Source organism: Mobula hypostoma, chromosome 15 (assembly GCF_963921235.1).
Source record: "Mobula hypostoma chromosome 15, sMobHyp1.1, whole genome shotgun sequence".
In the NCBI taxonomy this organism is placed as follows: Eukaryota; Metazoa; Chordata; class Chondrichthyes; order Myliobatiformes; family Myliobatidae; genus Mobula; species Mobula hypostoma.
In genome coordinates this window covers 51,913,120-51,922,545 of record NC_086111.1, presented here as the reverse complement: position 1 = coordinate 51,922,545, position 9,426 = coordinate 51,913,120, and the positions used below count along the sequence as shown (strand labels likewise).

The 9,426-nt window shown below is 40.9% G+C and overlaps 1 protein-coding gene across 1 annotated transcript; it reads right to left on the bottom strand.

Moving 5' to 3' along the window:
* Window positions 1–1,309: 1,309 nt before the first annotated feature.
* rps23 (ribosomal protein S23) lies at window positions 1,310–9,214 on the bottom strand. Its single transcript, XM_063068406.1, has 4 exons — window positions 9,081–9,214; window positions 6,993–7,152; window positions 6,503–6,623; window positions 1,310–1,504 (listed from the first exon to the last, which is right to left on the bottom strand). Exons 1-4 carry the CDS (start codon window positions 9,082–9,084, stop codon window positions 1,358–1,360), a joined length of 432 nt encoding a protein of 143 aa, XP_062924476.1. The 5' UTR covers window positions 9,085–9,214; the 3' UTR covers window positions 1,310–1,357.
* Window positions 9,215–9,426: the final 212 nt, after the last annotated feature.

The following is a 9,426-nucleotide window of genomic DNA, read 5'->3' as shown; positions in this document are numbered from 1 at the left end:
CCATGGATGTTACCTTGGGGCAGTGTCTCCTGTAGATACTAGCAATACTGGGGAGTGAAGTACCCATCATTTATTGGGCAGAATCTACTACTCTCTAGCTTATGTTCCTACACATTCAAATTGCCAGACCAGAATACAACACACCCAGATAGGATACTTTAAACTGCAATTCATATTAAATTTGTTAAGTCAGTGACAAGCCAAATCTCCGTAACTTCCTATGATGGTGGTGCACCTTCACTGTAGTTGTATCTATGTGCTGGGCCCAGGACAGGTCAACTGATGTGACATCCAGAAATTTAAAGCTGCTCTCTCCACCACCCATCAGTTATGAGCAGACTGGATTGTTTTCCTGGGCATCTTATGAGAACTATAAATAAGGAATAGGGAACATTCCCCCTCTCCCACAGCACAAGTGTCCAATACTGGAGAACAAAGCAGATGATGTTCAGAAAGGATTGGTGGTGCAACATTTTCACCCAAAGCTCATTGGAATCTGGAACATACCGCTTATCAGGATGGCGAAGGGAGACTTTCTCCAGATGAATATTTGAATACCAAGAGAGATTACAGAACTGCTATAAATGGATTGATATAGATGGATACATGATGGTGGACATAGTAGGCCAGAGCCTTTTGCTATGCTGCATAACCAATCTTCTACTGATTTCATTGCCCCTCTATTTTGGATTTGGGTTCCTTGCAACAGGAAATATTGCCCCCCCCCCCCATGACTGCCTTCATAATCTTTAAGGTTACCACTCAGAAATTTGTCCTGAGCAAGACACTGTTTGCTCACCTTAACTGATGGTTATTCCTTTTAGTTCATGCTTGTAAATCTGTTACTTTCACCCTTGTTGCAATATCTTAAGATTTGCCAATTAGAATTGTGTATTGTAAGCCAAGAATAAAGTGCCATAAGGTTTAAGAATCTCTATACCAACTCAATATTTCAAATTGAATCACAATGTTTTGTTCACATTACCAAGTTAGCAATTTACATCACTTGGATTTGTAAACGTGTACTGTGACAACTTTGCTCCTCCACCTAATTTAGTATAATCACCAAATGCCAAGTTTTTAAAAGAAGCATTCAAGTATCTTAGAACTAGACTTTCTATTGTGATCTTTGCTTACCCACAACGGGTTGGGTTCTGGTCCCACAGAAGTTGTACCACTCGCTTGTTAATTTTGAGAGCCTTGATCAAGAAGGTAAAGGATATAACCCACAAATGGCAAAGCCCAAATTCAGATGAAAATTTATGGACAGCAAATAGCAAGGATTTAATAAAATAATTAACTTCAGAAAGCACTTTAAAATGTTTTATTTTCCATATTTGTTACTATAATGACAGGTTTAGGATCTTGGTCTCTCCTTCTTGCCTTTGTACAGGGCCAACAAAGATACATTGGCTACTTTAACCACCTTGAAGCGGACACCAGGAATATCACCAACGGCGTGCCCCTTACGACCAAAACCAGCAACCAGAACTTCATCGTTTTCCTAAAGGAGAGAATTCCAACAATTAAATAGTTCAAAGCATTCACTAATTAGAAAATATTCAAGGGAGAGGCTATTACAATAGTTCGTCACATTTATACCACGTTGCTTTTATCACCCAAAGCACAAGAGTCGCCGACAGAAGACTGTAGATGATATTTAAAACACAAGAGGTTCTGAGAAAAGAGATAGGGATGATATCCACCCACCCACCCCCCAAGCATTAAGGCCTTAAAGCTCTCCACTTCTTTCTCAAAACAAGACCCAACCTGTTCCACCACCACCCTCCCATTCACAGAACCGGTCCTCATTTTCAACAATTTTTTCTTTGGCTCCCCCCACTCTCCCCAGACTCAAGGGGCACCCACATAGGCCCCAGCTGTAGCCTTTTTCATTGTCTACATAGAACAATCCATGTTCCAATGCTCCCCAACTCTTCCTGTGCTACACTGGCAACTGCACTGATGCTGCTTCATGCACCTATGCTGAGCTCATCAATTTCATTAACTTTGCCCCCAGTTTCCATCTTACCCTTAAATTCACTGGGTCCATTTCTGGCACTTCCCTCCCCTTTCTTGATTTTTGTCTCCATCTTTGAAGACAACTGTCTGACATGTTTCATAAACCTACCAATTCCTACGAATATCTTGACAATACTTCTTCCCACCCTGTCTCCTGTAAATATACGACCTCCCCATGGAATGCGTGGGTTTTCCCGGCTGCTCTGGTTTTCTTCCACAGTCCAAAGATGTACAGAGTAGGTTAACTGGACATTGTAAATTGTCCCACGATTAGATTGAGAGTTAATTGGGGATGTTGGGATGGTGTGCTCAAAGGGCCAGAAGGGCGTGCTCCACGCTAAATAAATACTATTCCCTTTTGTCAGTAACACACACAAAATGCTGGAGCAACTCAGGCCAGGTGGCATCTACAGAAAAGAGTAAACAGTCAACGTGTTGGGCCGAGACACTTCTACAGGACTGGAAAGGAAGGGGAAGATGGGTGGGTGGGTGGGTGGGGGCAGCAGAATTTCTCCAGAGGCCAACCATTTTAAATTCCTATCCCCATTCTCTCAACATGCCAGTCTTTGGTCTCCTCTTCTGCCATGATGACGATGCTCATGATGGCGACGCTCAGGATGGAAGAGGAACACCAACACCACAGATTTCATCTGGTTAGTCTCCAACCTGATGGCATGAACATCAATTTCTCCTTCCAGTAATTTTTTCCCTTCCCCCTCTTCTATTCCCATCTCTGAACTTCTCCTCACCACCTACCACCTCCCCTGGTACCCCCCCACCCTTCCCCTTCTCCCATAGTCCACGCTCCTTTCGTAGTCCTTCCAGCTCGTCCTCTGTGCCCTCCCTCCACCTTTTTATTCTGGTGTCTTCCACCTTCTTATCCCATCCTGAAAAAGGATCTCGGCCCAAAATGCTGATTGTCTATTTATTTCTATGGATGCTGCCTGACCCGAGTTCCCCAGATATTTAAATTGTGCTCAGTAGAATGACTGTTAAGAGTGCAATTTTTTTTTTGTAATACAAGCTTCTTGAATTTATTCGATGTGCATACTATGGAAAAAGCAAGATTTAATGCTCAACCTAATTGCCTTAAGCAGATGGTGATGAAACTTCCCTGAACCACTGCAGGTAATCTAGTTAAGTTACTCCCTCAAGGCTGTTGGAAAGTATTTCAACAAGCAAAGATAAATTAAAATTAAACTTCTTCCACGTCAAAGTGATTTGCAGATTGGATGTGAATCTAAATGCTCTTCTTGTCCTCCCTGTGGGCAAAGCCAAATGATTTTGACACATGACATAAGGCACACAATTTTATATGAGCAAGAGCTATATGAATGGATGTTATTCAAAGGGAATAGGGAATGGGAAGCTGGTATAAGGCAGCCACAGCTTTACAATCTGAACAGAAAACATGAGACAGGTGGCACAGTACAGTGGTGAGCACAATTGCTTTACAGTGCCAGTAATCACAGCTTTCTGCCAGTCTGTAAGGAGTTTGTACATTCTCCCCATGACCAAATGGACATCCTATGAGTGCTCCTCCCATATTCCAATGATGTACGGTAAGTTGTGGGCATGTTATGTTGGCACGAGAAGTGTGGTGACACTTGCAGACTGCCCCCAGCACATCACATACCATGATGCAAACATTTTTCATTGTTTTAATGTACATGTGACAAATAAAGCTCATCTTTAAAAACTTGCTCTAAAGAGCACATAGCCAATTTGTTGCAAACTTTATACACATACACTAGCTCCAAGTAATATCACGTCTGAACCTATTATTTTAGACTTCAGCATTAAACGGAAATCCGTCACACCCCATGTAGTTCAAGCTTGTGGAATCACGAATGGCTGTGGCTCGGAAGGCAGTTTGTCAATTGGGTACACACTTCTACCAAGAAACCCTTCCCCATCCTTGCAATTTTTTTCTTCACCCTGCATTTATACACATGAAGAGATTCTGTAATTCTCTTCATTTCTCTATTTTATACCTTTGTCCTCTAATCCTCAACCCCTCCAAAGACAAACAACTCTCACAAAATGTTGGAGGAACTCAGCAGGCCAGGCAGCATCGATGGAAAAAAGTACATTTGGGCTGACGTTTTGGGCTGAAACCCTTCAGCAGGACCCCCAAAAGCAAGTTTCCTACCAGCAATTCCGTTCAAACCCCTAACCATTTCATATTTCTACCATTTCCCTCAGCCTTACATTTAAAAACAGAAATCCTAGCTTGTCATCTGCCCTAGCAACCCGAGACCCTCATCTCAGGAACCATTCTCATAATTTTTTTTCTGAATCCTCTAAGGGCAGCATAACTTGCCCACACATACAGGCCCTAGCTGAATAAGGCCTTTAAAGGTTGAGCACAATTTTATCTTTCCTTCATAGGTAAAGCTCAGAATCTGAATGGCCATTAATCCCTTTCTTAATGAGTATAGTACTCATAATTATTGGTTAATTTTTCTTAATTACTTACATTAGATTTTGTTTTAAACATGCCAGTTAAAACACTGCAGGAAACTAATCATATCAACAGACTAGATGAGGAACAGAGGTAACAACTTCATGTTGGGGAGAGAAATTAGAGGAAAACTATGATCAGCACGTCGCTGTCATTGCCACAATGCACATGGAGATATGTTGCATGTCCAACACTCCATGAGATTACAATAGTTTAACAGTAAAGTAGAAAATAAAGAAAACAGTCAATGTAAAGATTACATAAAAATATTGAACATTCTAATTTAAAAACAAGCCCAATTATTTCTTATAATTAATTGACCAAGCTCACTGGCAAGTGAGGGATATTATAGAGATTGAAGTGAATCGTCCGTCACAGTTCAAGGATACAATTTGAATTTGTGGAAGTATTCCATTCAATTAGATAATTTTGCTATCAGCCATTTTGCAAGCAGGCCACCAATAAGGCAAAAATGCATAGTGTATAGAGCTAAGAAAGTTTTGTGCTGAAGACAAAGGATCAACTAGTGGTGCTACTGCCTCAAAGCAGAAGACCTAGAAGTCCCAACCTCAAGTGCTGTTCATGTGGAGCTACCCTGTTCTCCCTGGCGGGTATCCTCCAGTATCTATATAGGTCAACTGGCTGCCAAAAATCGTCTTTAGTTTGTAAATGGGTGGTAGAATTTGGTAAGAGTTTGAAGAGAATGTGGGAGGGGAAAAGGATTAAGGTAGCAGATTAAAGAATTAGTGGCTGATGGTCAGTGAGGATTTAATAGGCTGAAGGCCTGTTCCTATGCTGTATCTGTATCTGACTGTGATATGTCAGTTATAAAAGGCATCATGCTGTAAGCACTTCAACATGCAGGTTACAGTATTGGTAATTAACCCAATCAACTATAATCTCATTACCTTGAAACTGATAGTTACAAGGGAATAATATTATTTATGCCAGTCAACACGTTGATTTAAAAGGCAATAACTATACAGGATACAAATTGCAAGCTCCCTGCCATTAGTTCAGTAGGTGTCACCATAAATGTAATTAATTCATTTGTAACTACCTAATAGCAATGCAATGGGTAATGAACCAAGCATAAAGCCACTTTACTTCCCATTACATCTGAGCGCCATATATGACATTCCACAAACTATAGCCTGTTTCCACAAAAGCAATTATATACTTTGACAATATTTTCTGCAGTGCTATCTGCAGATTTCAAATGAAAAGTCTGCTAAGTGAGAAGTGTTTTCTTTTAAAAGGCCCCTTGAAGCAAATATCTTTTTTCACATTCTGTTGGCTTTAAATTCAATGCCAAATCTCATGGTATTACCTTTTATTAAGTGTTCAATGTGGTCATCACCTTTCTAAAGGCTAACATTCAAATAGCCGTAAATAAAGCTCCAGGATTTTGACCCAGTGATGATAAAGAACCAATTGACAGAATGGTAACAATGGATGGTGAAATTTCAAACCATTTTAAAGTATCATCTATTAATCTTGCAGGTTTTGCAGTTCTTGAATGCTTAGTTGAAAAATATAAATTAGAATGAAAGCCACAAGATAAAAATTACGGGATACAGAAAAACTGGAAAAGGCAAAATAGAACTTACTTCATTATTTTAAAATTTAAAAAAAGAAATCAAGTTTTTCGCTCTATCTTTCTCATTTTTATTGTGCCGGGGCGGGGGGGCCTGATGTGCCTGTTACGTTTTTGTACATTTTTTGTGTTGAAGGGGGGACTTGGGTGTTGAAGTGCCTGATTCGTTTTTTTGTGCTGCAGGGGGGGTTTTGGCACTGATGTGCCTGTTCTGTTTTTGTTTGTTTTTTGGTGGTTTGGGGGTTGATGATTGTGCTGCCTATCTTTTCTTTCTTGGCTACCCAGGAAAGAATAATTTCATACTTGCGTACTTTGATAATAAAACGAACCTTTTGAAGTTTCACAGAAACTGCTTCATTTTCCACTTATAAAATTAATTCAGTTCTGAATTAATAAGAACAATAAACATGAATAGTTACCTCTATGAAATTCAAGCAACCATCATTTGGAACAAAAGCTGTAATTTTCTTGCCATTCTTAATAAGTTGTACTCGGACACACTTTCTGATAGCAGAATTGGGCTGCTTGGCCTCAACGCCACTGTAAGAGAGCAGAATGAGTTATTTTCTACATTTCCACACTAAGCTCACTTATTTCATTGTCCCCTCCAAGAACGGCAAAATCTCTTGGTACATTTTACTTAAAAATAAAACACAAACTGACATGTAGTTTTCACTGTACATGGTGGCCCTTACAACCAACTGAGTAAACTACTAGACCTAGTTGAGTTGTACCAAAGTATTTTATACTTTCAGTTACAAGTCCCAGTCAAGAGTACTCCAAGCACTTAGCAAGAGATTAATCATCTAACAATTCACTTTAAGATGTTAAGAAAAATATGTAGTACACAGCTGCCTCAAAAGGGTGCTACCTTTAGCTATAATAGTTCCTCCATTTAAAAATACTTACACTTTTTCCAAGACTATTCCTTTAGCATGGGATGCACCTCCAAATGGGTTGGCCTTTAAAGCGGTGCCCAAGTGGGCTTTCTTGTACTGCTTGTCATGCCATTTCTGATCACGACGAAGGTTACGCAACTTTCTAGCTGTACGTAGACCACGGCACTTACCTAAAATCAAAGGTATACAATCAGATGTGAACCACAATAAATGACAGGACTCAAGGGAAAAAAACATTCGGGAAAGATTGAAATCCAACCCAGCTATTCATTTCTATACTGCCATATAACCAAAGTTTTAATTTCAGATATTCTGTAATTTCACATTTTCGGTAACCAGATTTTATTTTGCATTTTTTAAAATTATACAATGTTCAATATTTGAAATTGTTCATTTGCTTAAAATAAGAATCATGGCCGTATTACTGAGTATCACAAGTACAAGGCTAGCGTTCATAAAACTATCTGCAGGTGAACTACAGAATTATAACATGAAAGGAACCCCAATTTCACTTGATTCTTCTAACTTCCAGTAACAACTTACCTCTACTGCCCCCTTGTTTTCCCTTTATCTCATCACCCATTCCCCTTCCTCTCCACCACCATCCTATTCTGCCCATCATCCACTCTCCCCTCCAATTCTTCTCACCCCCTTCCCTTTATTCCATATCTACAGTACTCTATCAGATTCCATCTTGTTCAGCCCCTTGTCACTCTCAGCTTCTCACATCATTCCCACTCGCAATCTCCTGCCCATCTCTCTCCCCACCAACCTGGGTTCACCCTCATCACCCACCTGCAAAAGTTCCGCTCTTACACTTTTATACTGGCTTCTCCCCTTCCTTTCTACTCCATTCCTCCACCCAAATGTCAACCGCCCACAATCAATGCTGCCCACCCTGCCAAGTTTCTCCAGCATTGTGTTTATACAGATTTGCAGTCTTGTGCCCCCATCAATTCAGTAGCATCTTTATGCAAACCAATTCAGCTCATCAGTCTCCTCTCATAGCTCCACAATTTCTTTCAGATCCTAACCAAGTTCTCCTCTATCAATCTGCCTCTAATACTACTGACAGTGGATTCCACAAATCATTCACTGCATTTTTCCCCCATTTACTCTGTTTTTGTCAGTTACTTGCACTTTATGTCAAATCCACTCCACCAATATGATTTAAAATACTCCTTTCTAAGAGCAACTGCAGCATCGCAGTAACCAACCAACCTGAAGCTCCTCATCCCGGGAATTAATTTCTTCTCTTTACTACTCCTTTCAAATCTACAAAGTATGCACCCAAAACTGAAAATATTAAGTTGCAACTCAACTAGTGTGTTACAAAGCATATCACGAATTTCTTGCTGTTATTCCCCACAACCAAGGATATTTTCATGCTTCAACAATTTCCTCAACTTTTTCTACTTTAAATGAACTATACATACACCCGTATATCCCTTGTACGCTTTTTACATTAGCTTCTCATTTTCCCTGCCGTATCCAGCTAATTACTTATATTTGAAACAAACCCAAAAAATCTTAATACTTCCTTTAAAAACCGTAGTGCAAGTAAATTGTCATACAAAATGGCGGAAGGGCCTGCATGCATTATTTCTGCTCAAATACAAGTTTATTAAGAATATCAGTGGAATTGAATAGAAAAGCTCGGTGCTGAAATTAATCCACTCAAACGAGAGCCGAACGCGAACAGTTAGAGTGGCCCTCATATGACGAAAGTGGACAGTGAGAGGACATATCTCCAAACTAGTCTACTCAACAGATTTAAAACCCCAACAATTGCTCGGATGACACCAAAAATCATCCCACATAACGTTTCTATATCTGAAATTGGAAGCTGTACTTCACGGGACGGCTTTTCCCAACATTTCACGCCCAGGCCGGGCCTCGGGCCCTGGGCCGGGATCCCGCAGTCTGACTGCGGGCGCCTCGTGTAAAACAGCTCGATGCGGCTTTGGTGACAGGATAATACTACTGCCTTGGGCTCGCTGCGTTTCGCGACCGACTGTGAGCGACGACAATGTGCCGACGTGGCCGAGGCCAGTCCGGCGAGCGGACTGGGAGCACTCGGGCCGCTCACCACACTCACCCATGCTGCAGGCTCCGCCGCTCGTCCAAAAGAAAGGGCCGGCCCCGCGACGCGTCTCTTACCAGCAGCAAGGACCCCGCCGGCAGCCCGCTTCCGCCTGCCGCAAAACACAAACAAAACTACCTCTTACTCAATGCTGGGCAAAAAGCAGACAGAAAATACGTTCATAGTTCGAATAAAAATGTTACAATCTGCAAAGTAATAGTCTTTTTGACTTTAAAAACTGTAGAACTCTAGTCCCGCCTTTTAGTGAACATAATTGGTTGATTGTGTTGATACCCATCGCTGATTGGGAATCATCGCCGTCAATCAGAGGGAATACGCTCTCTTCGCAGACAGAGCGCTT